This window comes from Atractosteus spatula, chromosome 4 (genome assembly GCF_055471065.1).
Source record: "Atractosteus spatula isolate fAtrSpa1 chromosome 4, fAtrSpa1.hap1, whole genome shotgun sequence".
Taxonomy (NCBI): Eukaryota; Metazoa; Chordata; class Actinopteri; order Semionotiformes; family Lepisosteidae; genus Atractosteus; species Atractosteus spatula.
This window is the reverse complement of record NC_142709.1, coordinates 34,710,963-34,737,675: the sequence shown is the minus strand read 5'-3', so window position 1 is coordinate 34,737,675 and position 26,713 is coordinate 34,710,963. Positions and strand designations below refer to the sequence as shown.

Below are 26,713 nucleotides of genomic sequence, written 5' to 3'. Positions count from 1 at the left end.
TGTATGTATTGGGTGAACTTGGTTACATTTTACACACAAATGGGGGGGAGATGAGGAGGTAATGGTTTATGAAACTCTTTCAAAACTCTTGGAATTCACACTCCTCCCAAAAACAGAAGCAGCACAATCTGATAGCTGGTATCTGTAAATGAAATCTGACTTTTCATTGAGTGAATAGGAGAAGCTGGGTTGTGAAACATCTCAGAGTCAAGCTGATTGACACTCCTCTGTACTGTTGAGTTCCCAGAAGTTCCCTCTTCCCAAACTATATAAAGAGCTTGAGTCTGGAGAGAATTTTACAGAAGAGCCCAGTTGAGCAGACAGAGAGACTACATACACTGTTGGCCCTGCTGACCAGGTGAGAGCCACTCCTTTTCACTCTCTCTTTACTAGGTACTCTGAGTGTCCTTTGGTACTTTCGCAGAACTGCTGGCCTGTCTCAGGAGTGGCTGGAAAGCATTTCCACTCTAGATCTGCTACAGCTCAGCTGAGGTTTTGTATCTCTAGAACTGCTTTGGGTGGCTCTGGGTGGCCAGGTACAGATGGTTCATAGTGTTTTAGAGTGAACTGAGATACTTCAGGTTTGAAACTTGTCATTAAAAGACCACATTATTATAACCAACTAATCAAACAGCAAGAGTATTTATAACATCCTATAGACAAAATACTACAGAAAATGCAATATAATGCATATGATTATTTAGCTTTTTTATAATGTACTATAATGCAAATGATGATCTTAAGTTCACTGTACTCTGTTGTAAATGATTTTATATCAATTGATTAATTGTAGGAAGAGATACAAAAGGTATCTCTTATGAAAGGAACAATCCAGTGCCACACAACTGTGATTAACAGTGAGACATCTATGGTATTTTCGTTACCACGATTATCCATGGTATACTCTAGCAAACCATGACAATTGCTGTTATTCACTAGAAATTACAACACCCAAGATTAAAGCGTCATGGAGCGAATTTGTGACTTAACCAGCTTGGCTGAGGGCCAACCTCCTGGCCCTACCAAGGGGTAGCTGCAGAGGTAGAGAGGGGGTGAAGGTGGGATGCAAGCGAGAGAGGGATCTCGTAAGTATTTATAGGATTTGGGAGTGGAATGGATGTCAGGAGCAATTGCTAATTACTGACAACTGAGTCCAATTGAACTCATCCCTGCTGAACTTTCATTATAAACTCCATTTAAAATGTGATTAATAGAAGTGCTTTGGGCTTCCAAAATGCAAGTATATTTAATACAGACTTTAGTTGATGTCAGACTTGGTGTTTTGTCATGGTCATAGTACCCTTTCAGATGTGTGATCACTCTTCTCTTCCAGAACTGATTCTCAACAATGAAGACAATTTTTCTGCTGCTCGCCCTGGGGGCTGTAGGCATGTGTGCCACCAAAGGTAGGGCAGACAGACCCAGTCCATTACTGTGTTTGATACTGCGATTCATTTAGGTTTTATAAACCCATAAAAAGTCTAACAAACCTGAGAAATATACATTAGATGCTGCACAATTGTAAGATACTGAATGTCAGCCATTATAGACTATTCGTATATTTCTTAGTATGTTTAGAGTTTATAGGATCCTGATCTGAATTCTCTTTCCTTCTCTCAGTGCAGTGTTAATGCTTTATTGCATCCAGTGTACTTGCATTAAACCATTCGATGTATCTGCAGTGTGTCTGTATTAACTTCTCTCTCAGTGCAGTGTTAACGTTCTGTAGTGTCCAGTTTATCAGTATTAATTTCTCTCAGTGCAGTGTTAAGTCAGAATGTGTCTATTAACACCACTTTTCAAACTCTCCAGAACTGTCAACCTCTACCGAAGAGGACTGTCCTCGACGCTGTGCCGGGGGCTGGCAACAAATGGGCAGCAAATGTATCAAGTATTTTGGTGTCCACAGAACCTTTTATGCAGCTGAGGTAAAGACCCTGTGCATACTATTTGTGCATTCCACATGAATTAACTGGAGATGCACTGACTGATAGAGGTAGTAATTGATTGAGTAGAGGCACAATGCACCAGCAGATAAACAACAATAGTTACAGTAGGTAGGTAATACTATATTTTTGACAATAATAAAGATATGTATGTCAAACAGGAACATCATAAAAATGCATAATCATCTGGATTATAATAGAAAAACAACCCCCCCAGTTAACAATGTGTAAGGTATCATCCAATCAAGAAAATAAGATATTTCATATATCTTTGAACTGCATCTGTACTTAAGCATGTATTTTGAATAATCTTGTAGTCAAAGCAAATGTATATGGCTTTTTTCTATTGGGTATTTTAATTTCACTAGAAGGTTTTGCAGTTTGTGTAGGAATGGCCTATGAAAACTGGTCTATGTTCAACCATCTTTAATACAGAAGCACATTTGTTCCTTTTCTTTCATTATAAAACTCAAAAATGTAGCTATGATTGATCTATTTTTTATTTCTTACATACATAGAAGATCAGCTACATGTATTTGTTTTAATGTGCTGATGTTTAGTGCCTTGTCTGTCTTTCAGAGAGCATGTCGCCATGCTGCCAGGAAAGGACATTTGATCTCCATCCATTCAGGTGGTCAGAATCACGTAGTTCAGGCTGTAGTGGCAAGAGGGAACTGCCACAGACCCAGTATATGGACTGGGGGTCAGCGCATCCGAGGGGTAAGGTTTGATTTTTCTCCATTTAAACAGTTCCCAAGATCAGTTCAAATTAACTGCATGAAGCCATGGAGAGTAAATTTACCAGAAAAACTCCCATATTGAACCATTGTAGAATAGAATCCCTGAAATTCTAACAGATGTTTTTCAGGCCTAAAGGTAGTAGATCTGGTTCTCAATACATCCCTTAAAACTCTTCATTCTGGCACCCTTAAAACATTCCTAGAAACACTTCTATTTGGCTTAAGAGGAATAGGAAAGAACACGTTAATTTTAAAGGATTTAAATTCTAATTGCTCACAGGCCCTATTGGTTAACACTGGTCAGTAAGAGCTTTTCATCATAAATATTAATTGTTGAGCTTCTGGTGTTTTTCACAAATTTGCAGATGACACAAATTGATGAGGAGGACAGTGGTATACACAGAAGTGGAGGCATGAGGCTTATAAAAGGATAAGGAAAGAGGACTGACAAAAGAGGTTTAATTCAAGTATATAAATACCTAATGGCTGTTATTGGGTAGAACTAGGGATCTATTTCACACTTAATTCTGGAACAAACTTGAAAATATCAAGACTTTGTGTCTGGCTCTTTCACATACAGTATACTTGACTGGAACATCTCTGTGTTCTTTTATGTTTTGCATATTTTCAGCAAAATGATTCACAGAAGAAGATAAGAAAAAGTAGTCTGTTGAGTAAGGTTTGACGTATTCTTTATGGTGTGACAAAATGTGAAGAACTACAGGCCTTGGTCTGGAAACATCCCTAGAAAAAATTCTATTTAGCTTAAGAGGAATAGGAAAGAGCAATTTCATTTTAAAGGATATAACTTCTAACTGGACCAAGGGAGGTAGTGATACATCACTGCTTACTGACCTTAATGGTTGACACAGGTCAGTAAGAGCTCTTTGTTATATATAGTTTATTAACTGTTAAGTTTCTGGTGTTTTTCACAAACGTGCAGAAAAACAAGTTGATGACGAAGGTAATGTCAAGCACAGACGTGGAGGCATGAGGTTTATACAAAGAAAAGGAAAGGTGATTGACAAAGGAGATTTAGGGTTTGATATGTCCTTTATAATACCTTCAGTGAAGCTACATCATGTATTATACTGTAGTAGCATTCTTAAGACCATTCTCCCAATCAGCATTTCAGCAAATCGGCAATCAGCAAGTACTTTTATTTGCAATAACCCACATCATGATGTTAACTCTATCCCGAATCCTTGGCTTGAACAAGAGAAGCATCTGAAAAAAGTGTTTTTGTATATAAAATAAATTCCTTCATTTGGAAGCATCTAAGGAAAACATGTCCTTTTCTCTATTTAACCCTAAGAAATACCATAATGTGTACTTTGGCCAATGTTATAGAAACTTCCATATCTATTGTTTGAACAATTGCAATAGAGCATTAAGACTATTACCTCAGTTTCATCTGAAGTCTTTATGAAGATGTTAGGGATGAAAAATAAGGATATAAAGAGTTGCGACAGTAACTAAGAGGTTTTGTTCTAGGTGTAGAACTTTCATTGGCCAAGGTCATTACTGCCTAACCATAATTGGTTATTATGGGATCAGTTTTTTTAGTTTATCCACATTTGTTTTGGTTTTGCATATGTATTCTCTACCTTTTGACCCTAAACTCAGGTCATATATGTCTACAGGTCACCAGTCATAGGGTAATCAGGGCAGGCCTTACAGAATAGAGAATTACCTGACACAGTGGAGCACAAACACAGTGCAATGATGTCGCAAGAGTAACTAAAAGTGAAGGATTGCAGTACATGAAGGATCCTCAGCTTTGTGAATCAAAGTGTGCCTGTAATCTGCCATTCTGGTGAGAAAAGTCAGAGATATCAAAGACAGAGTTTGGTTGGTACATAATGTATTTAAACCATTTTATGGGTTTATATCATTCCAGAGCAGACGTTTCTACTGGATGGATGGGAGCTCCTGGAACTACAGCAGCTGGGGCTGTGCAGCACTGGATGAGTCCTGCAGGAGAAGGATCTGTGTACAAATGAACTCTAGATGTAAGTGTCTGCCTATGTGTTTGTCTGTGTTCCTGAGTTTCTTTCTGAAAATAATAATAATAATAATAATAATAATTGCTTACACTTATATAGCGCTTTTCTGGACACTACACTCAAAGCGCTTTACAGGTAATGGGGACTCCCCTCCACCACTACCAATGTGCAGCATCCACCTGGATGATGCGATGGCAGCCATAGTGCGCCAGAACACTCACCACACATCAGCCATCAGTGGGGAGGAGAGCAGAGTAATGAAGCCAGTTCATAGATGGGGATTATTAGGAGGCCATGATTGGTAAGGGCCAATGGGAAATGTGGCCAGGACACCGGGGTTACACCCCTACTCTTTTCGAGAAACGCCCTGGGATTTTTAATGACCACAGAGTCAGGACCTCGGTTTTACGTCTCATCCGAAGGACGGCTCCTGTTTACAGTATAGTGTCCCCGTCACTAAATAAGCATTTCCTTCTGTGCATGTGGATCTCTGCCACAGCTGTTGTTAAAGGCAACTTAAAAATGTATTCCTGTTATAAAGTGTTTTGTTATTCTGGACCTAGTTTCCAGATCCAGACAGTGAGCTGAGAAATTTTGTAGAGTTAGACAGGTAGTGCCTGTTTCTTGCAATTTTATATGTCAGACATTTGTTACTAATACAATATGTAGGGAGTTAATAAATTATATACTAAGAGATTATTTGATGGATCAATTGAATGGGTTATCGGTGTTGTGACTGATTAACTTTTCATTTAATTTTCATTGAATCAGTCCTTTGCATGTTCAACTGGGCAACTGATGTTTCATTTGTGCATGAAAGCAACAGCTTTCTTGATTATTGATTCAAAGATCAGTTGAAAGTAATGTGGTTGACTGGACGACCAATACAGTATATTGGCAAAGGTGAAACTCTTGTTCAAATTCCCCCTTCTGCTGCAGACGGTGCACGCTGGTCACAAGTTAGCTGCCGTGCCCGGAGACCCTACGTGTGCCAGTACCCTCTGTATGGAGAGGAAGCGGAAGAGACACAGGAAGTGAGAGAGGAGCAGGAGATCAACGCAGGAGTGGAGACCAAAGAAGAGGCCAGCGCAATGTAATGGCAAAATAATAATAATAATACTAACAGAAAATGGCCAAGGACTTTCTTAGACCATCTTAACAATCCTTGAACTTAGGAAATTATCCTCATAAGTCTCATACCATCAGTCTGAGCCTTTTTTCACATTCTCCCAAGATAATGTTTTTAAGCAGAACTTCTGTCTGTTATTCCACTCAGTGAGTCCTTATTGACTTAATGTGAATTAATCTGAATTAATTACATGACTAACTGGATTCGTCATCCTTGGTGGCTCATTTTGAAAGACTTGGAACAGATGATGTTGTGCTGATGCATACATCTGTAATTAGGCAGAGAATCTCAGCTTTCTAAAAGATATGTATGGAGGAAACAAAGTTCTTACAAAATCTTATACTGAAATACTAAAATCACAGGTTGCAGAAAGTATGAATTTAACTTTGGTTCCTTCTCTGTTATTATTATTATTATTATTATTATTATTATTGTGATATCTCGGCTAACTGCTTTAGGAAAAGAAATAAATAAAAAATTTTAATAATTGCTGCCAATTTTGCTGCCAGTCTCACTGCATTGTGAGAACCAAAGGACGCCTGTCTGTCAATCAGCTGCTCGCTTCTTCCTACAGTGAGAGCACCTTACACAGAGCCCATCTTCTGTTAAAACACATCTGTGTGACAGACACTGTATGCATGTGGCAGAATACACAGTCACCCTGCAGTGTCAGGTTATCACTCTAGTTACGGGACATGACAAGAATGCTCATGGCCTGATGTAGAATCCTGATATTCCCACTGAACTTCTTGTGATGGACTGAATTGTGATTGGCTGTTTTAGATGTGATTTACAAGTGACAGTGACAGTTGTCAGATGCCAGTTGCTCAATTGCTGGGACAACATCAGCTTTTACAGCCCGCAAGCTCTTGTTCAAACTGTATGGAACTGATAACGCAATAAATCGTTAAAGCATTGAAACAGACTCTTGGCTCTCATTCTCTACTAATCTGTCTCTTCTCACAGTATAATCTGTCTATTCTAACAATGGGCATGTGCACACTTTGTTTGAGTTAGTGCAACAGAAGATAGTTGATAGTTGATAGAAGTTGATGTTCAGAGGCTGAGATTATGGTATTGTCAGAAATGAAATTTTTTGGAGCTAAGGCGCCTTTTTTTCACTCACCTGAGTGCCCCAATTCCTCAGCTTCCCACAGTGCATTCTTTTTATTTCTATTTTGTTTTTTTCCCCTGTCTCTGGCTTCCTCAGGCCGTCAACAACTGGATTGTTACAGTATTGAGAAAGAAGTTTGTGAGATTTTGCAGTTTCCTTCTTTAAAGGGTGTGAATGTCACAGTTTTTTTTCAATTCAATTGTGTTAAAGGTTCCCTTATGCAGATATTTCTAAATATGTACATTATACATTAATGAATTCTAAAACCTAATAGTGACTATACTTGCATTAAGAACATAGCAACTTAAGATAAGATCCAAACATGTAGTGACCATTAGGTCCATCTTGCTTGTCGTTCCAGTTGTTTCCTGAAGGAGCTCCATGTTTAAGCCTGTTTCAGACACTCACAACTCTTCGTGTAAAGAAGTGTTCCCATTCTCTTCATTGTAAAATGAATTCCCCTTTAGCTTCCAGTTGTGATTCTGTGTCCTTTATGTGGCTTGAGATTCTGACTTTGACTAAGTTGCATATAAATGTTTCTACTTGAATCAGATCTCTGTTGGAGACTGAAGAGTTTTAGCTTGTAATATCCTTTTTGAGTTAAGGTATCCAAACCATATCTAAAGAATTTACATATTCTCCTAATATAGGTCTTAATACTGTTTTTATAGCATTATATTAATAAAACTGTTTGGACTGTTGTTATCTGGTTCACTCTGTCCCCCTTTTAATGAATTGGTGTTACATTTGACATTCTCTAATCCGTCAGTACCTCTCCCATCCCCCCACCATGAGAGGTGAAATATCCTAGCGTGGGGTCTATGAAAACACCTTTCTATTCCGTTAGTATGACTAGGAAAATATTGCCAGGATCTGGTGATTGATTGGCCATCCTTGCCTCTCTAGAACCTCAGTGTGAGATAAGTTGCCCATTATTACTGGAGCTCATTTTGAAACAGGGGTATGTTATTGAGATCCTCTATGTAGAAACCTGAGAGCAGCTTTTAAGTCTGTTTACTTTATCTTTATGGTCATCTGTTATTAATTTTCTATTATCCTGGAATTTCTTTACTCCTGATTTATTTTCTTAATTGTCGTCAACTGTTTTAGTCAAAGAATTTTAAGTTAATCTCTTTCTAAATCCACGATTGCCGTCTCATAAAATGACTAGATTTTTGTTTTCTAGGTTCTCTCTAATTGTTGTTTGTATAACTTTACCTGTAAACAAAGAAAGGCTACTGTATATTCTGGTGGTCTTGCTTTGCTTCCACATGATGTAGTGAGGGACAACTGCAAATGTAACAAGTGGTTGGGTACAGCTCCCATGCTACTGTATGTGAGTTGAAATCTATGAATTTTTTTCTCCCTCATAGACAGTTCCATCCTCAGAATCATACTGAAACCAAAACCTTATTAAGATATACTCATCAATTAACACTTGGAATAGTATGGCAGAGGAAATAAGTCTGAAGATAATAAATATTGCCTATTAAGACATATACTTGGTGGGCCTCATTTGCACAATGATAAGTCACCACACAGAGAGGAGGTGGAGCAACTAGTGGACTGGTGCACAAACAACAATCTCTTAATGTAAACAAAACAAAAGAGATAATCATTGACTTCAGCACTCCCCACTGTACAACGGCTCCCCTGTGGAGACAGTTAGAAGTGCCAAGTTTCTTGGTGTACACATTACAGATGACCTCACTTGGTTCCTCAATACCACCTCCCTAGACAAGAAAGCACAGCAGTGTCTCTATTTCCTGCGGCAACTGAGGAGGGCAAACCTTCCCCACCCATTCTTACCACTTTCTGCAGAAGCACCATTTCGCTTTGTGACACCATTGAGAGCACCCTGACCAGCTGTATCACTGTTTGGTTTGGGAATTGCAACGCTTCAGACTGCAAGACCCTGCAATGAATTGTGGAAACAGCTGAGAAGGTCATTGGAGCCTCCCTCCCTTCCATTTCTGTCATCTATCACAAACACTGCATACATAGGGCCTCCAGTAAAATAGATGACCCCTCCCACCCCTCCCATAAACTCTTTGCCCTCCTACTATCTGAGAAAAGATATCACAGTGTACGGGCTAGCTCAACCAGACTCTGTAACAGCTTCTTCCCGCAGGCTGTCAGGCTCCTCAACACCCTGGAATCTACTTGCACCCACCCCAATTCCAGAAACAAGGTTCAAATCCCCCCAGTGTGTTGTGTATATTGTATTATGTATTTACCTTGTAATTTGCACTATCTGCACTTTGCACTATGTGTATCCTGTCTGCAATGTGTCAGTGTCTTGTCTGTCCTGTCTGTATTTGATGTACCGCATTCAGTACAAAACATAAATACACTTTTAGTCATTAATATGCCTGATACAGTGTTTTCTAAAGGTCAAATCAACAGCATTAAAAACTTATTGCATTTATATTCAATGATGAGCTGTATGCTTTATTGCATTTTAAGCTTTGAAGCTTTACCTTTAATGTTAATTTAATTGAAAATGGGATTCTTGTAGAACATCCATTCCATTCCATTTTTACATCATGAGTATTTGCACTTTTAATATTTCCCTATTATTTCTCTTCTTTCTCTTAGTTTGTTCTTATTAGTAAAATAATTGATTGCATGACAATATAAGAAACAGTGGAATAATCTTATTATAAACATTTTTAGAAAAGTAAAGAATATAATATATAGTTTAAAAAAATTACAGAAAGTAACAAATACACACTGCTTATCAAGAGGACCCTTTTGTCTCATTGGGACACCGAGATAGGTGCACTGTTGCTGGACATGACAGGACATGATCACAATCTTATGCCAACTTGCTAACATAGATTACTACAAAACTCCACTTGTCATGATTCATGTCAACCTCACTGCATGGTGCTGCGTTAATCAAGTCCTGTGCCCTCATATGATATAAAATCCTTCCTGCGGGCTCATCCTGACGTGAGAGCATTCCAGGAGGACAACACATTTCTTCATACTGCTCATGAAATAATGGATTTCTTGCAAGATGAGAATTTACAATTATATTGTGGATGCACAACGTGCCAAATTTGAGTCCCATTCAATATTTGTGGAATGAATTGTGTCATCTAAGGCTGAGAGACTAGTGAACAAATACATGCTTGTCAAGACTCTATGATAACTAGACACCACCTACTGCAAAGCATGTGTCACAGATATACAGCTTCAGTTGTTTCTAGTGAAGCAATATATCTTCTTAATGAAGAATGAATCTTAAAACGCAAAGCAGTGTATACAGTATGTGCATTTAGAGTATATGTAAGTAATATCCACTAAATTTCTTCATACCCTTTATAAATTGGAACAAATTTAATTTTATTGTTATACATTCTGGTAGTATACAGAATCAAGTTCTACATTTAATGGTATATACAGTAGCATTGATGGGATCCAGCCAGTCTCCAGGCTGGTTCATTCCCAAACACCACAGGTCAAAGGTCACTATCCATCACTAATAGGAAGATACAACTACAATTAGTGATCTGTAGAGTGGGTACTAGAATCAAACCTGATAGCATCTTGGCCAATCACCAACTGGTGATGTTGCCCCTTAGAAACTGGAACACAAGTCTTTTTTCTCTGGTTAACTCACTGACTTGAAGATCTTTCTCTAAACTGTCAAACTGACTTTTATACCCATGTGACTGCAAGCAGTCCAAGTCAGGACTAAACTTTTCTCCATGAAGCCAGGCAGTTGATCTCTTTATTTTTGGCAACATCCAGAATATCCTGCACAAAAAGCTATAGCACAGAATGACTGAGTTCCCCTTTTGCCTACCTTCTTAACCTCAAAAAGACACACTGCGTACAGACTGTTTTAAAGACCAAAGTCAGCAGGACGCTTCTTTGGCAGAGCAGCCTGAGCCCAGCATAAAGAAAAGCTCTCTCTCTCTTCTCTAGCTGCTATGGAGCTAGTGCTTGACCCAGCCAGCTTTTACCAGTGGAAAGTTTAAACTTACTGAGGATGTTTGGACGATGGATTTCTCAGTATAACTTCATTAATTACACATTTCACGGGAATTATCATTACAAACACACCTTTGATGTTTAGTTCACTACAATAAATGTATATTTCTTTGTGTCTGAGAATATGAATGTGGTTTAGTTATATTCTACTTATTATAGTGGATGAGTATTTTAACTGAAGTTACTTCAGTGAAATGCTGTTTTTGCAATCCCTTACTGAAAGCATTTGTGTTCACAGCAGATTGTTTAACAGATATATATGTTTGTTATGCATATTTTGGCTAAATCAATAAATTCTATATTGTATATCTAGAATCCTTGTGTGAGACTGTAAATTATTGTGTTTATTTTGTTCCTAAAAGTCGTCAACTACTCTCCAAATTTACTGTTACAATTGCACTCTGGAAATAGAACATCTGAGAAATGCACTGATCTTCTGGGGTGTGCAGGTGTCTCTGTAAGGGGACCACTGATACATCATAGGAACCCTAAGGGGTTCTACAAGGCAAGAACAGTGACAGACCATCTAAATGTGCACGCCTAATTGTGATCTGGTGATCTGCTGGCTCTGAGTAGCATATTGTAGTCAGCCATTATCTAGTCATCTAACTTTGTCCAGACCAATAGAACAATTACTAAGGTATTCCTTTATTTAAACAGGCAGTAAAACATTGTGAAATACTGATTTAAGGTGAAAGAACAAAATATTTCATACAACTAGTTTAACAGTTTTCAGGAGGAACATTCTCCAGAACTCTGCTTAGGCACTTATAGAATAGGATAACACTCACGACTGTTTCTTTATTTAAAATTGCATTTTGAAATAGCAAGTCTTGGACCGTTGTACTGTCTCTACAGCGATAGATGGATAGAGTCTGTTTCAATGATTTAAAGATTTATTGCATTATCAGTTCCATCCAGTTTGAACAAGAGCTTGCTGGCTGTAAAACCTGATGTGGACCAAACAGTTGAGCAACTGAAGTGTGATCACTGTCTCTGTCATGAACAGATTAATCTAACACAGCTAATTATAATTCAGTCCTTCAATAGAACTTGTCCCAGCAAGTGTGCAACTGGCATCTGTCACATGCAGATCAAATCTAAGACGGCCAATCACAGTTCAGTCCCCCACTAGAACTCCAGTGGGAAAATCAGGATATCAGGAGCATCTTTGTCATGTCCTGTAACTAGAGTGATAGCCTGACACTGCAGGGTGACTGTGTGTTCTGCCACATGCATGTAGTGTCTCTACCACAGCTGTGTTTTAACAGAAGATGGGCTCTGTGTAAGGTGCTCTCACTGTAGGAAGAAACGAGCGGCCGATTGACAGACAGGCGTCCTTTTGTTCGCAGCAAAATTGGCAGCAGTTTTACTTTTTTTCATTTTTATTTTTTGCCTGAAGCAGTTAGCTGATATATCACAATAATGATAACAAAAAGAGAAACAACAAAAGTGGAGCTCAAACCTTCTGCATCCTGTGATGTTAAGTATTTCAGTATAAGATTTTGTAAGAACTTTTTTTCTTCCGTAGAAAATGACATTGTTTGACTTATTACAGATGTTTCCTGAAATAGCTTGTATTTTGGAATCATCTGTCCCAAAATGAGCCACAAAGGACACTGGCTGCAGTTAACCATGTAATTAATTCACATTAAAACACTGAGGGCTCAGAGAGGAACAAGAGCCAGGAGTTCTGCTGAAAAAACGTTTTCCTTTGGGAGAATGTAAAAAAAACTTCAGACTGATGATGTGAAACATATATGGAAAATTTCCTAAGAACGATTAGATTTATACGAGCAGATGGTGTAAGAAAGTCCTTGGCCATTTCTGTTAGCATTATTAGATAGATAGATACTTTATTGATCCCGTGAGGGAAATTGCAGGCTATTATTTAGCCATTACATTGCGCTGGCCTCTTCTTTGGTCTCTACTCCTGCGTTGATCTCCAGCTCCTCTTCTGTCCCTTCCTGTGTCTCCTCTTCCCCTTTGTACAGAGGGTACTCACACACATAAGGTCTTTGGGCACGACAGCTAATTTGTGACCAGCGCCCACCATCTGCAGAGGGGAATTTGAAAGAGTTTCATCCATGTCAATTCTGTAAATTGATCATCTATTCAATTACATGACTGTCAACTGAATTTTGAATCAAAACTTTGAATAAAGCATTCGCTGACTTGCACAAATCACACATCAATTGCCAAGGTTGAACATACAATGGACTGTTAGATTCAATGATAATTTGATACTGATATCAATCAGTCACTACACTGATAACTCATTCAATTGATCCACCAGACAATCTCTAAGTACATCTTTCATTTACTTGTATTGCTTCCAGAAGTCTGAGGTATAAAATATACAAACAACAGGCACTATTTTCCTAACTCTTGAAAATCGTCCGGGTGTCTGGATCTGGAAACTTGGCACAGAATAACCAAACACTTCGAAACATTGGATAGGATTTTCAAGTTGCCTTTAAAAACATACACACACAGGTGTTGCAGAGCTCTTCAGAAGGAAACGCTTATTTGCAAAAAGAAATTCAGAACACAGAAAAACATGCAGACAATCACTCACATTTGTAGTTCATTTTTATACATGTCTGTTTCCTGCAGGACTGATTCAGCACTCCACAGCCCCAGCTGCTGTAATTCCAAGAGCTCCCATCCACCCAATAGAAACGCCTGCTCTGGAATGATATAAACCCATATTATGGTTTAAACACATTATATACCAACCAAACTGTCTTTGATATCTCTGACTTTTCTCACCAGAATGGCACTTCAGTATCATTGAAGATCACATTACAGGCAGCTCATGTGCTGCCACCCTTTACTTCATCAGCTGTAGCTACTCTTGTGACATCATAGCACTGTATTAGTTCTCCACTGTGTCAGGCAATTCTCTACATGCCTGTCTGGGAAGTCAAGTCTTGATATTTTCCTATTCTTCTCCCTAAAACAATTCTCTTTTACTTTGTAATTCTGACCATGTGTTGTTCACAACTGAGTGCTAATCAGTCCTCTGAATGTACCTAATCATTGTCTTTAGGAATTTATATACTTGAATTAAATCTCTTCTACCTGTATATCTCTTTTGTTTCTGTTTTTGTAAAAACATGCCTCACGCCTCCACTTCTGAGTTAGAGCCTACCCTTCTCATCAACTTGTGTCATTTACAAGATTGCAAAGAGCACCAGAAGCCTTATGGTTAATATACTGTATATGAGGAAGAGCTCTTACTGACCTGTGTCAACCATCAGGACCTATAAGCAATGGTACATAGTGATGTATTTACCTAGTCAATTAGAATTTATATCTTTTAAGATTAATTTGCTCTTTCCTATTCCTCTTAAGTTAAATAGAACTGTTTCTAGGGACGTATTAAGAACAAGGCCTACAGTTTCTCACATTTTTTCACTCTATCTAATTAACATCTGCTGAAACCTCAGTGTTTCTGTCATACAACAGTTCAGTATGGGAAATTTTGTGGTGAATCTACTCTCCCTAGCTTCATACAGCTGATCTGAACCGATGATTTAAATAGAGAAGAGTCAAACCTTACCCCTCGGAAACGTTTCCCCCCAATCCAAATACTGTGTCTGCGGCAGTTCCGTTTTGCTACTACAGCTTGAATTATGTGATTCTGACCACTTGAATGGATTGAGATCAAATGTCCTCTCCTGGCAGCATGGCGACATGCTCTCTGAAAGACAGATAAGGCACTAAACATCAGCACATTAAAACATGCAGTTGATATTCTGTCTATCTCTGAGATTCCAATTATCTCAATGTTAAACTTTTTTTAGTTTATAATGGAAGAAAAGCAGAAAATGTGCTTCCGCATAGATCCCGTGGTAGGCATATCTGCCTAAATGTGTGTATTTGTTTTCAATGCTACTCTTTTTTACAAGATTTTTTCATTGTTTCTCATATCGCAGATCCAATATCCTCCCCATGACCTTTAAGTTTAACCAGCACTTTAGACAGAAACTGCACAATGAGTGAATAATATAGTATGTATTTTTACCAGCAAAATCAAAACACAACACCATGGGCTATATATGACAAAACACAAGATAACCTAAGCTTTTCACTACTGTATTTCATAACTAGATACATCAGCATAAAGCAAATTAACCTTTTTTCACAGGAATATTCATCTTGCATTTCAATTTAGAGAAACACTTTTTTATATTTTATAACTTATCTGTTCAACAGCAAAATGCAAGCACAAAGCAAAAAAATCACTAAAATACATAATGTTTTCCCTTCCTTTGAAAAGGTGCTTTCATTGTGAATTTTGCAAGCAAAAGTTTTTTTTATTTAAACTTGTTGAGTACTGTATAATTACATAAACACAAAAAAACTGTAAAAAAAGGCATTTTTTAACTGTAAACAGTATAAGAAGACTCTCAAAGCCTGGCAGTAGTGAAATAAAACAATAAAATAGTAGATGGTTTATTCTTTTCATTATGAATATCACATTTTTGGAAGGCTGAGAAAACCTCAGTCCTGTGTTAATAAAAAGTCATGCAATTTTTTATATTTATTCAATCACTTTCAAATTTGTATCAAAGGTAGAAGACATTTTAGGGAAGACCTACTGTAGATAGAGAAATGTACATCATAAGTGTGCCACAATTTAAAAAAAACGACTTTTGAAAAAAGACAATAAAATGCATCTCTGTTTTTTTCTATTTTTTTCTTGACACGTCTTTCTAATGTCTGTAGTGAGAAAGACATATAAAATATCAGCATTTTCAGAAAGGATGTAGAGTACAAAGGGTTCTCTTTAATTCAAAAACCCTAATCAGGCCTGTACTGTGGATATTTTCCAAGATAATTGATGATGTTAAAGATTACATCCATTCCAGGAGGACATTGACTGACTTCCATTTAGGGCACGGGATGGATTTAAAGATGGTTGAGCATAAATCAGTTTTCATAGACCATTCTTGAATAAACTGCACAACCTCCTGGTTATAATATTAAAATATATGCAAATATACTGATGAAGTAGATATACTGTATGAAACCTCTGATGCCAATTTGATGGGCAGTATTAAATAACTGTGTCCTAGACTTCACAGATCTTTTTAACTGAACCACGATGGAGGAACAAGAGATCCACTTTAAAAATTGCTCAAAAGACTACGCACACCAAACAGGGCTCAGTTGTGCTACCTTCGCTATGCAATATAATTTGAGTCCTGAGCAAGAGATGTGGTCTGTCCTGCAACTGAGAAAACGAAAGACTACAACTGCTTTACTAATGTCAGCTGCTTATGAGTATAAACTTAAAAGCGGTTCCAATTAGTCAGGGAGAACAATTCACACCACGGCACTAGGACTGGGACAAATATATATTGAAGAAAATACAACCAGGGAAAATAAACTCCTGACCTAACACATGGAAAGAGTGGTTTAAAAGAAGAGATGTACCATCACATACTGCTATTGTACAAGGAAAGAGAGAAGGAAATGAGAGAGAGACATTGGTGAAGGAAAGGAATCACTACGAGTTTCTAAAGTACTAATTTGTTATTCTTAGGGGATATCAAGAGTGAAGACTAGAATAACTAGAAGAAAAAGAAATTAGGACTCAGGATAGCAAAACCAAATGTTGGTTTTGTTTTCTTATTTTTAAATAGCTTAGACTGTGTAAATGTGGAGGCAGTAACAATTACAGTGCGTCTCTAGTTAATTAATGTAGTCCTCACAAATAATACGCACAGCATCTTTACCTCAGCTCTATAAAACGTTTGGGGAACATTGTAAAACCTGATACACCTGTGGCCCATTCTTTTCCAGCCCCAGGAACAGCGTCGTGGACATTCCTCTTCAGTACAGTTTGACAGCTCTGTGATGGAGAGGTTGAAGGATAGTGTTAATAAAGACATTTTGACTGAACACTACAGTAACACTGCACTGAGAGAAAGACGTTACTACAGACAAACTGGACACTACAGAACATTAACACTGTACTGAGAGAGAGGGGTTAATAGTGTAGTTCAAGTAGGTAGCTGCATCAGCAAGCATAGGCTGCAAAGGAACAAGTAAATGGTTTATTCTATGCTGAATAGAGAAGAAAGAAAACACAATGTTTTGGCTGTGGAGCCTTCTTCAGGTGTGAGAAAGACAGGGAAGTCAGCAGAGATTAATAGTGTTAAAGGTGTTAGGGTCAATGGGTTAGTGTAAGGGTTAATAAGGTTACAGCTATTGGAAGTGGCTATTGAGGTGTTTCAATATATCAGATTCTATATATAATATTATATTAGATTATGTTAATAACTATAACTGCTCCTTTGTTGCAATTGTAAGGGTTCTTTAATTGAAAGCTTGAGATAATATCAGTAGGACACCACTTTGTCTCTACTGAGTTGAAAAGTTTGTGGTCTTGCAAACATTTTTGCTCTGTCACTGAACATTGTTCGCTAATCACCAAATTTCTGAGCAACAAACACTTATGGATTAATTAATTAATCTACTCTCAGGATCAGAATTTGAAATCTGTACCTGTATGTATGGCATAAATAAAAGTGACTTCCATTGCTGGGGATACTTTTTTTGGGTCCACTTGTGGAGCTTCCATGCAACGTTTTGCATTTTATTATGCAGGGACCACTGGCTATAAAACAACATGTTTCGGCGGAGTGAGGGTCCTAGTATTGCCAATCCGCTTGATAAAACTATAATTAAGGGGAATCGAGCTGGAAAAACACTTCAAACAATCTATAGTGACAGAAATATTTCAGGTAAAAACAGAAATCTGTTACATTTCCTTAATTTAATAAGCTCTGCACTTGATAAAGTCTTGTGATGAAAGTGATTATTGGTGACAATACTTCTATTACAGGAGGAGAGGAGGAAGATGATAAGGCTATTGGAAATATCAACTGAGGTGTCTCAAGAACCTAGGGTCAATGATCAAACATTTAGCTAGTGTTAGAATTTGCCGTTCTCATGAGCTTCAAAGAAAGAAAGGAACTGAGGTGTTTGTTGATGTGCATGGGGTCTGAGAGTCAATGATCCAAGGAATTGTCTGGTTTAAAAGGATTCTTATTCTTGGTGACTTTAATATCCATAATGATTCACAGTCTTCCTATTCAGCTAAGGATTTTCCACTTTTGTTGGAATGCTTTGTTCTTACCCAGTTTGTAAATCTAAATCAGATTGTCTCCACACCCCCTCCCTAGTTTTACTGATTCCCTCTCTCTACTCAGTAAACTAGTTTCATGTATGAAATCCACCACGTGACTATAAGATTCCATTCCCACTGCTTTATTTCAATCCTGTTTCACCTCTCTCTGCCCCATTGTCCTCAACATAGTAAATGGGTCCTTGAGCACTGGTGAGGTACCATCGGCCTGAAAAACTGCTGCTGTTACCCCGTGTAAAAAAAAACCAAATATGGCTCTGGACAACCCTCAACAATTTTTTTTCCATATCCAACCTTTCTTGCAAAAGATTTTAGAGTGTGCTGTTACAATTAAATAAACATTGCAAATAAATCCCTCCAATCAGGGCTCCCACAACTACACAGCACAGAAAGTGCCTTGGTGATGATCTTCTCACGGCTCCTGATTCTTGTTCTTTTTTTATCCTCATTCTTCTCTGTGCTGCTTTAGATACTGCTAACCATGACATTTTACATTCTCATTTTGGATTGTGTTTGGAGTTCCTGACATTGCTCTTAAATGGTCTTCCCTTACTAATAGCTGACACTTTGTCTGCCTTGGTGGTTTTAGTTCTGAAATTGGACTCATGAAGTCTGGTTTTCCTGAGGGCTTAATACTGGGAGCGCTACTTTCCACTTGGTCAGCTGTTAACATCACATGGTCTAAATGATCATTTCTATGTTAATGATACTCAAATCTACATCCATAATACACCTGACACTCATGTGGCTGTCTCTGCTCTCTTTAATTGCATCTCTGATATTAACACCTGGATGACTCAATAGTCATGCTTCCCGACATTACCCATCAACTATGTAAAACCAACACAGTAACCCTGTCTGTGGATGGTAAATCTAAATTGAAGAACTTTGGGGTGATAATTGATCCAGGATTGATGTTTGACTCACATGTGCAACATATTGTCTAAATATCATTCTTCCACCTCAAAAATACTGCCAGACTTTGTCCTATGTTGTCACTAACTGTTGCTGAAAAACTCATCATCACTTTCATTTTCTCTCGTATTGATTACTGTAACACCCTACTCACTGGGGTATCTAAATCCACATTGAACAAATGACAATATGTCCAGAATTCAGCAGCCAGAATCCTGACCAGGTTTATTGCAAGTGATCACATCACTCCTGTCCTTGAGTCCTTGCACTGGCTTCCTGTAGGGTTTCAACTTCAAAGTCCTCTATTCACTATTTGTGCCTTGTTTGTAAATTTAGTTTTTTGTATGTTTTATGTTTTGTTGTTTTGTGTGTTACTAGTAACACACTTGTCCTTATTAATAAATACTTGTTAAACCTAGCGTGCCTTATTTATGTAGGTACTGTAGCTGCGTCAGCATGTGTAGGCCGCAAAGGAACAAGTAAAGATTTATTCCATGCTGAAAAGAGAAGAAAAGAAGACACACACACCCGAAGAAGGCTTCACAGCCGAAACGTTATGTTTCTTTTCTTCTCTTTTCGGAATGGAATATGCCTTATTTATTAGTCTTTTTACCAAAGCTGTGCTAAAGAACAATGAACTCAAGCGCCTCTAATTATACCAACTGTTGGTATATTCTTGACATTATCTATACAATTTGTGAGTGATGGTAATGTATTTTAATTGCTGATTATCCTGTCTGGCCTATTTCTGTAAGTCTATTTTTTGTAACACCATATTTGCAACAACAACAGACACACTTACTGCACACTACAGTATTTCAACACTTAGAGTAGTAAGGAGAGCTCAGATCAGGGTCCTAAACATACTGACTGACATTCAGAATCTTACAACAGTTTAGCATGTAATACATAATTCCCAGCTTAAGGGTTTATTAAACCTAAATGAATCGCAGTATCAAACACAGTAATGGACTGGGTCTGTCTGCCCTACCTTTGGCAGCACACATGCCTACAGCCCCCAGGGCGAGCAGCAGAAAAATTGTCTTCATTGTTGAGAATCAGTTCTGGAAGAGAAGAGTGATCACACATCTGAAAGGGTACGATGACAATGACAAAACACCAAGTCTGACATCAAGTAAAGTCTGTATTAAATAGATCTATATTTGCATTTTGGAAGAGCAAAGGACTATTAACAACTCATGGTTTGCTGGAGTATACCAAGTTTAATCATGTAAGGAAAATATATTTCTCACTGTTCATCACAGTACTGCAGCACTGCATTGTACCGTCCTTAGTAAAGTGAGTGCTTGAAATTGAGAACACTTGAATGTTTCTTTAAGAAAGCTGAGGAACGAAACACTTTCCTTCAGTCCCAGTTTTAAGAACAGTTCAGCAGCTTCAAACATCACTAAACGCCTCCACATACAGTATAAAGTAAGTGTTTTTTTCATACTGCTTGTTTTGTTGTCATATGATTAAATGGCCTTTTCAAAGTTTCAAACTTTGCCTGTTGTATCTCAGTTCACTCCATAACACTGTTATCTGTACCTGGCCACCTAGAGTGGCTCTAGAGATACAAAAGATCACCTAAGCTGTAACAGACTTGGAGTGGAAATGCTTTCCAGCCACTCCTGAGACAGGCCAGCAGTTAGTACAGTTGTTTTGGAAAAAAGTAATTAATGCCAACTCTCTAAAAGTGCCAGAGGACACTCAGATTGTCTGCTGAAGAGAGTGAAAAGGACTTTCACCTGGTTACCAGCGCCAACAGTGTATGTAGTCTCTCTCTCTCTGCTCACCTGGGCTCTTCTGTAAAATTCTCTCCAGACTCAAGCTCTTTATATAGTGTGGAAAGAGGGAACTGAGCTCAACAGTGCAGAGGAGTGTCAATCAGCTTGACTCTGTGAGATGTTTCACAACCCAGCTTCTCCTATTTTAATGATATGAAGTCAGATTTTATTTATCGATATCAGCTATCAGATTGTGGTGCTTCTGTTTTTGAGGGGAGTAGGCAGCTAAAGAGTTTCATAAACTATTATCTCCTCATCTCCCACCATCTTTCAGTTTTTCTATACACATCTGTAAGTTTAATCCTTGAAGGAACATGTAACCAAGTTCATCCTGCCTCAAATGCGCTTTGCAATTACAGTACTTTAACGAATATTAATTCAGTGAAGCTCACCTTTAATTCTGCTCAATGTTCACAAGCAGCCGGACTAAATACATAAAGAAAAAAACTACCTGTACTTCACCTATAGATCCATCATGATCAGCTTCAAATTAGTACAGAGAAAAGTGAGAGAAACTGTGAAGCTGAACCTGCAATTCACATTATAATTTGCATTACTAACCTCATTCTTCACAGTTTAAATGTTCACTCTGGTGTTTGTATTTAAAAGCATTCCATTGCACTTGTGCATATGACAAATAAACTGAACTGAATTGTACTTTTGATGAAGCTTAATGTCATGTTTGCGGTGGACAGTATAGTACATTTTCTGTGCTTTACTACACAGACCCTTGAGTAAACTTCAGCCTACTTTAGAATACATTTCTTAGAAACGCATAATGTGAAATATTATTGTCAAGGAAGTCAAACAAAGTAAATGCATGTTTCTAAAAGCACACCAAAACAGTTATTTTTAGTTTCAAAATCCCACAGCATTTTAAATAAATAAGTAAAAACATATATTATGTATGTACTGTAAGTAAGTGTGAGTGTTAGGCAACAGAATAATGTTGTCTGTTCCATGGCTCCACACTACCACTACTACTTTAACTTAATAGTAGTGTTTTAAATTAAGGATCTACATTTTTCAAGTTATATAATCACTTGTTATCCCTAATCTATAGGAGGAGAAATTAGGATAGAAAAAGTCCTACTTGTTTTATTAAAAATGTGGTAAAACTATTAATGGGAAAAATCAGATGGAATTGGTAGAAAACATTTACATATTATCAATGAAGAATTTTGGATAGAATTTTGTTAGTTTTAAGGAGAAACAGTACAGTATACCTGTTTCTCCAACACTTAATGCGTTGTCTTCCCGTTATTTATCAATTAATAGTTGCACCAGCTTTGAGACAGTACATTGTATGCTGTGCATCATATGACATAAATTTTATTGCACTGTGGTCTTTGACTCCTGTGCACTTTGTGGTCTGAGCGCTTCACTGCTGTGCTTCCTTGCAGGATCGAGTGTAGATTCTGTGCTGCTCCTGACACCAGAGATTCAGACGGATCTCATACATGGTAGTGATATATCTGGTTCTCAGATGAGGGGTTTCTATGGGATGTTCATATATTTCTATTGTGTTCTCCAGCATTCCTCTGCATGGATGGTAGCAGCACAGTCCCAGAAAGGGCACAGTGACTTGAGTTTGTGGTGAAATTCTAATGAAGGGGATTCCACAATGTGGACTTCCATAACCAAACCTTCAAAATGCACTCTTTTTTCACTGATAGAGGATACGTAAAACACATTATTGACAGGGCCCTCACCCGAGACAAAAACACATCTCAGATCATCAAACCAAATAGGAACTCTGGTTCCTCACAACCCCATTCCATTCCACTTCTTCCCTACCACCCTTTCTATCACCCAGGACCATTAATGACAACTTCCCCATCATCTCATATCGCCAACCACCTTATCTGTGCAACCTTCTTGTTCACAGCTCCCTTGACCGCTCTCAGCAATCATCCACACCAGGCACTTTTCCCTGCAACAGAACTTGCTCCATCACCTGTAAATATATATCCAATAACATGCTCATTTAAACTCCCCTCTGGACAATACCTGATCTCAAAGGTCAGGTATCAGACCTGATCAAAGATCTCTCCAGACTGATAGTTCCCCATTTCACTTCTAATGGCCACAATCCTTCTGATCTCTCTATCTGCATCCTTACAGAGGAGTTTCAGAACTCCTATTACAAACTGACATCTGAAATCAAAATTATTCTAAAACTTGGATCACACCTTCCTCCTTCTCTCAACGACAATCTCCTTCTAAATCATTTCCATTCATTTGCAGATTTCAGCTTTTCACACCTCTTCTCTTGAACACACAGTTTGGACACTCATTCTCATTTGATTCATGCCCATTTGCTCCCTGCTCCTTGCCCCTTCTTAACTACTCTCGCCATCAAACCTGAAGAAGGCTCCACAGCTAAAATGCTGCGTTTTTCTTTTCATTTCAGCATTTAATAAACCTTTACCTGTTCCTTTGCAGCTTATGCATGCTGAAGCAGTTACCTACTCAAACCTCTTTGAGAATCAGCAATGTTTATGATGAAACATCACATATCAACTCGGATGCTCCAAATATCTCTGTAAACCCACTCTGAAGTTCTATATGAAAGTGAAAGTGATGTATTATGGAATTATTATGGAGTATTTGATTATCAGAACAGCAAGATTAGCAGAACTACATTCTGAACTACCCTTTGGCATAATTTACATTTGCTTTTTGTTTGGGATCACTTTTCCCTTTTCAAAATTATAGTTCATTATTACATTAATATTACAGTTGGGTCACAAATGTATCTTTTGTTTTTTATACATACTGTAATTTTTGAAGTATGCAGATTGGAAAAAATATGGTTTTTAATTAAAATGTAGAAAAGGTAGGGAAATAAAGAAAAAAAGTCATATTGCAAAGCCATGTTTCAAATCAGTTTGCAAAGCTGGTGTCAGTATAGATGCTGCTGATAGTGAAGTTTGAAGAATTATCGTCTGGCAATGTTGGTGAATTCTCAGGTGGTAGAGGAAAAGTAACAGTCAATAGACTTAAACCATGTTTACAATGGTATAAAAGAGGACTATGGATGTTCCCATGTGAGCATTGCTTCAGTTCTTGCATAATAACTACAGTAAAACAAGAAGAAGTGGTCTGATGCTATTTCTTTGTATTTGACTCAGCAGAAGATGGCAAGAGATGCGAATTTGGCAAAAGCAAACTCTTGCATGAAGCAAGCAGCTGCATGTCAACAGTATGGCACAAATAAGTCTTATTCCATGTTGAAAAGAAAAAAAAACAGACATAATGGCTGTTTTGGCTATGAAGCCTTCTTCACGTGTGAGGGAGAGAGGGAAAGTAGCAAATAAACAGAATATTGCGTCTCTTTTCTTTTCCTTTCAGCATGGAATAAACTCTTACCTGCTCTTTTGCATGCTAACTTTCCAAATGTGTACCAATGAAAAGAGCACATTTCCTCCCACCAAGAGCAAGCTTACATTCTGCAGCAAGCCTGTGTTATTGTCCGCTGGTGTTTTACTTAGATACGTTTTTCCTCTATTGGAAAACAAGGAGCCATGATGCTGCATTTTAGTTGGATGCAGTAGTTTGGCTGAATGCAGATCAAGAAAAGGCAGAGGTGTGATTTGAATTGGTTTTCTTTATTGACTTAACTCAGGTAGCTGAGAGAACAACAACCTGGCCTGGAGGACAAAGATGTCAGAACCCCCGAAAGAAGCAAGAGAAACAGCATCCCATAGATGCAGATCTTTAAAATTACAAAGACTAAATTGAAGTATATACAAGGTTTCGGTTTGCATACCTAACAAATAAAGGGATACACAAGGACCAGTGGAAGCCTAAATAACATTTCCAAGTCAGCTAGAGATAGTGGAGAGTTCCTATGAGTTTATTTTCTTTGCACAGGTGGAGAAAAAAGGGAGTCACAGAGAATAGCACAGCAAGGTCTCAATCTTGTGACAGAGAATGCTGAGGGTCAACCTGTGAAGTAAAGTGTGCAAAGCAAAATCTAGACCAAAACATTAAATATTTTGAAATTTCATCTCTATAATGCTAAAGAGATATTCTTATTAGAATATAAATTTAACATATAGGGCAGCATGGTGGTACAGTGGTTAATATTGTTGCTTCACAGTGCTGGGGCCCTCGGTTCAATTCCTGGGGTGCTATCCCTATGGAGTTTGTATGTTCTCCCATGTTTGTGTGGGTTTCCTCTGGGTGCTCCAGTTTCCTCCCACCATGCAAAGACATACTGCTCGGCTCAGGTTAATTTGCTTTTGTAAAACAAGCTGTGGTGGATGTTAGTCTGTTTGTTTTTGTGGTGTGTATGTGTGTGTTGTGCAATGGAATGATATCCTGTGGACTGGATAAAGAGGTTAAAAATGTTATGTGTGGACCAATATTTAATGTTTTATAGTAAACATAAATTAACAACATAAATTTAGGATTTAGATACATTTTTCAACATTAATACGGTGTATATAGTGATCTAAAAAGTATTGTTAGATTAAATTTAACTTTAGCATAATAATAATTTTAGTAAAAATAATAGTATGTAAATAATGTTATACAGATGTCAGTAATCTTGTTGTCTGTTGGAATCTGTGGATTCCCCCCCCCACCCCCCCAGTGTATCTTATGTCCTTATTAGCAAGTCACCATGGAATAAGTCTCTTTATGCAACAGGACAGCTGGATCTTGAGAGCCAGTTAAGGGGTTATGCCACCAGAGGGAGGTGGTGAGATGCCAGATACAGAGAGAAATACAGTGACATTGCATATGCATGCATGCTCTATTAGAACTGAACTGGCTGAGTGAAAGATCTAATCCCTATAAGGGGCAGGTTCCAGCAACCATCCTGAAGGGAACTGAGCAATTCCCTCCCTCTCTAGGGAGAGAACAGGGCTGTCTGACTGAAAGACAGACCCTCAGGGTGAGACGTCAGTCAGTGTTCGCTCAGGTAGATAGAGATGTGTTTGGAGCTTCAGGGGAAGCCCTTTTTCTTGGTTAGACAATTGGTTAGTAACAACAGCTCCAAGGATATTCCACTGCTAGTCCTTTTAAGGTACTGTACCACATAGGTTAGCACAGACGAGCAGTCAAAGGACTGCGAGAGCGGTATGTCGCAGTTTGGGTGACCCCTAATTAAGGAACTACTTTTTGCTTTGTAGCCAAACAATGCTACCATGTTGATCATCCGGATGGCCAGTTGAAAAAATGCATTGTGTATTTGCACCTTGCTCCAGAGCCCCCTCCCAGTCCAGGCACAGTTGAACCTGCTGTGCAACCCCACATCACCTCTAAACTGTGTGGTAATTAACGGGAGTCTGTGCAAGGACCTTGATCAATAGTAAAGAACAAAAAGAACTTGAGGCAAGAAATACAAATACACCACCCTTAGAGAGACTCTGATTCACTACCCCAGACTATCCCGCACCTTTAATACTAGTTAATAAGGAAGATTTCCCCCACACTCATCTTACCTCAAGTGGGGTTCTGTTACACATGGGTATAGACAGTATAATGATTACGTGAAATACTTTAATTTAAACTTACCCGGACTGGTTAAGAGCTTGAATCACAGACAGTTCAGTCCCCTGTAAAAATGATGTCACCTTTTTCCATGGATCCAGTTGACATTGGAGCTTTGTGGAAAGAATGAAAGTTTAGAGATTGTCAAAACCCTTTATAGTTTGCTGATATATTTTATTTAAAAATACTGTTTCACCAGACAGCAGGCTATACTTTATATACACATTCTCTCAAGTCCATACATTGTTAATAATGCTTGATGTAGTTCAGCATTAACAGAAACTCAGACTACAGTATGTTCATCAGGCTGAGTTTACTTGTGTCTGGTGCAGTTCTTTACTGTGATGGCCGAGTGGCCCCTATTTCACCCATCAATGTACAGGTTAAAAAATAAATTCCTAGCCTAAAAA

At 38.1% G+C, this 26,713-nt stretch overlaps 2 protein-coding genes across 2 annotated transcripts; one reads left to right on the top strand and one right to left on the bottom strand.

Annotated features, from left to right (window-relative positions):
- Positions 1-306: 306 nt before the first annotated feature.
- Positions 307-6,736, top strand: LOC148836281 (snaclec coagulation factor IX-binding protein subunit A-like). The gene is made up of 6 exons (XM_088914696.1): positions 307-358; positions 1,334-1,406; positions 1,813-1,928; positions 2,526-2,666; positions 4,587-4,698; positions 5,632-6,736. Exons 2-6 carry the CDS (start codon positions 1,349-1,351, stop codon positions 5,787-5,789), a joined length of 585 nt encoding a protein of 194 aa, XP_088770822.1. The 5' UTR covers positions 307-358; positions 1,334-1,348; the 3' UTR covers positions 5,790-6,736.
- A 4,977-nt stretch (positions 6,737-11,713) lies between these two features.
- Positions 11,714-20,815, bottom strand: LOC148836280 (snaclec coagulation factor IX-binding protein subunit A-like). The gene is made up of 6 exons (XM_088914656.1): positions 20,763-20,815; positions 20,006-20,078; positions 16,685-16,800; positions 14,503-14,643; positions 13,516-13,627; positions 11,714-12,993 (listed from the first exon to the last, which is right to left on the bottom strand). Exons 2-6 carry the CDS (start codon positions 20,061-20,063, stop codon positions 12,836-12,838), a joined length of 585 nt encoding a protein of 194 aa, XP_088770782.1. The 5' UTR covers positions 20,064-20,078; positions 20,763-20,815; the 3' UTR covers positions 11,714-12,835.
- Between the last annotated feature and the right edge of the window lie 5,898 nt (positions 20,816-26,713).

Coding starts and splice junctions, on each gene's coding strand:
- LOC148836281 (XM_088914696.1), top strand. CDS start 1,349: ATGAAGACAATTTTTCTGCTGCTCGCCCTGGGGGCTGTAGGCATGTGT. Junction 2,667..4,586: donor GGGGTCAGCGCATCCGAGGG/GTAAGGTTTGAT, acceptor ATATCATTCCAG/AGCAGACGTTTCTACTGGAT. Junction 4,699..5,631: donor TGTACAAATGAACTCTAGAT/GTAAGTGTCTGC, acceptor CTTCTGCTGCAG/ACGGTGCACGCTGGTCACAA.
- LOC148836280 (XM_088914656.1), bottom strand. CDS start 20,063: ATGAAGACAATTTTTCTGCTGCTCGCCCTGGGGGCTGTAGGCATGTGT. Junction 14,644..16,684: donor AAACGTTTTATAGAGCTGAG/GTAAAGATGCTG, acceptor TCTGTCTTTCAG/AGAGCATGTCGCCATGCTGC. Junction 12,994..13,515: donor TATAAAAATGAACTACAAAT/GTGAGTGATTGT, acceptor TCCCCTCTGCAG/ATGGTGGGCGCTGGTCACAA.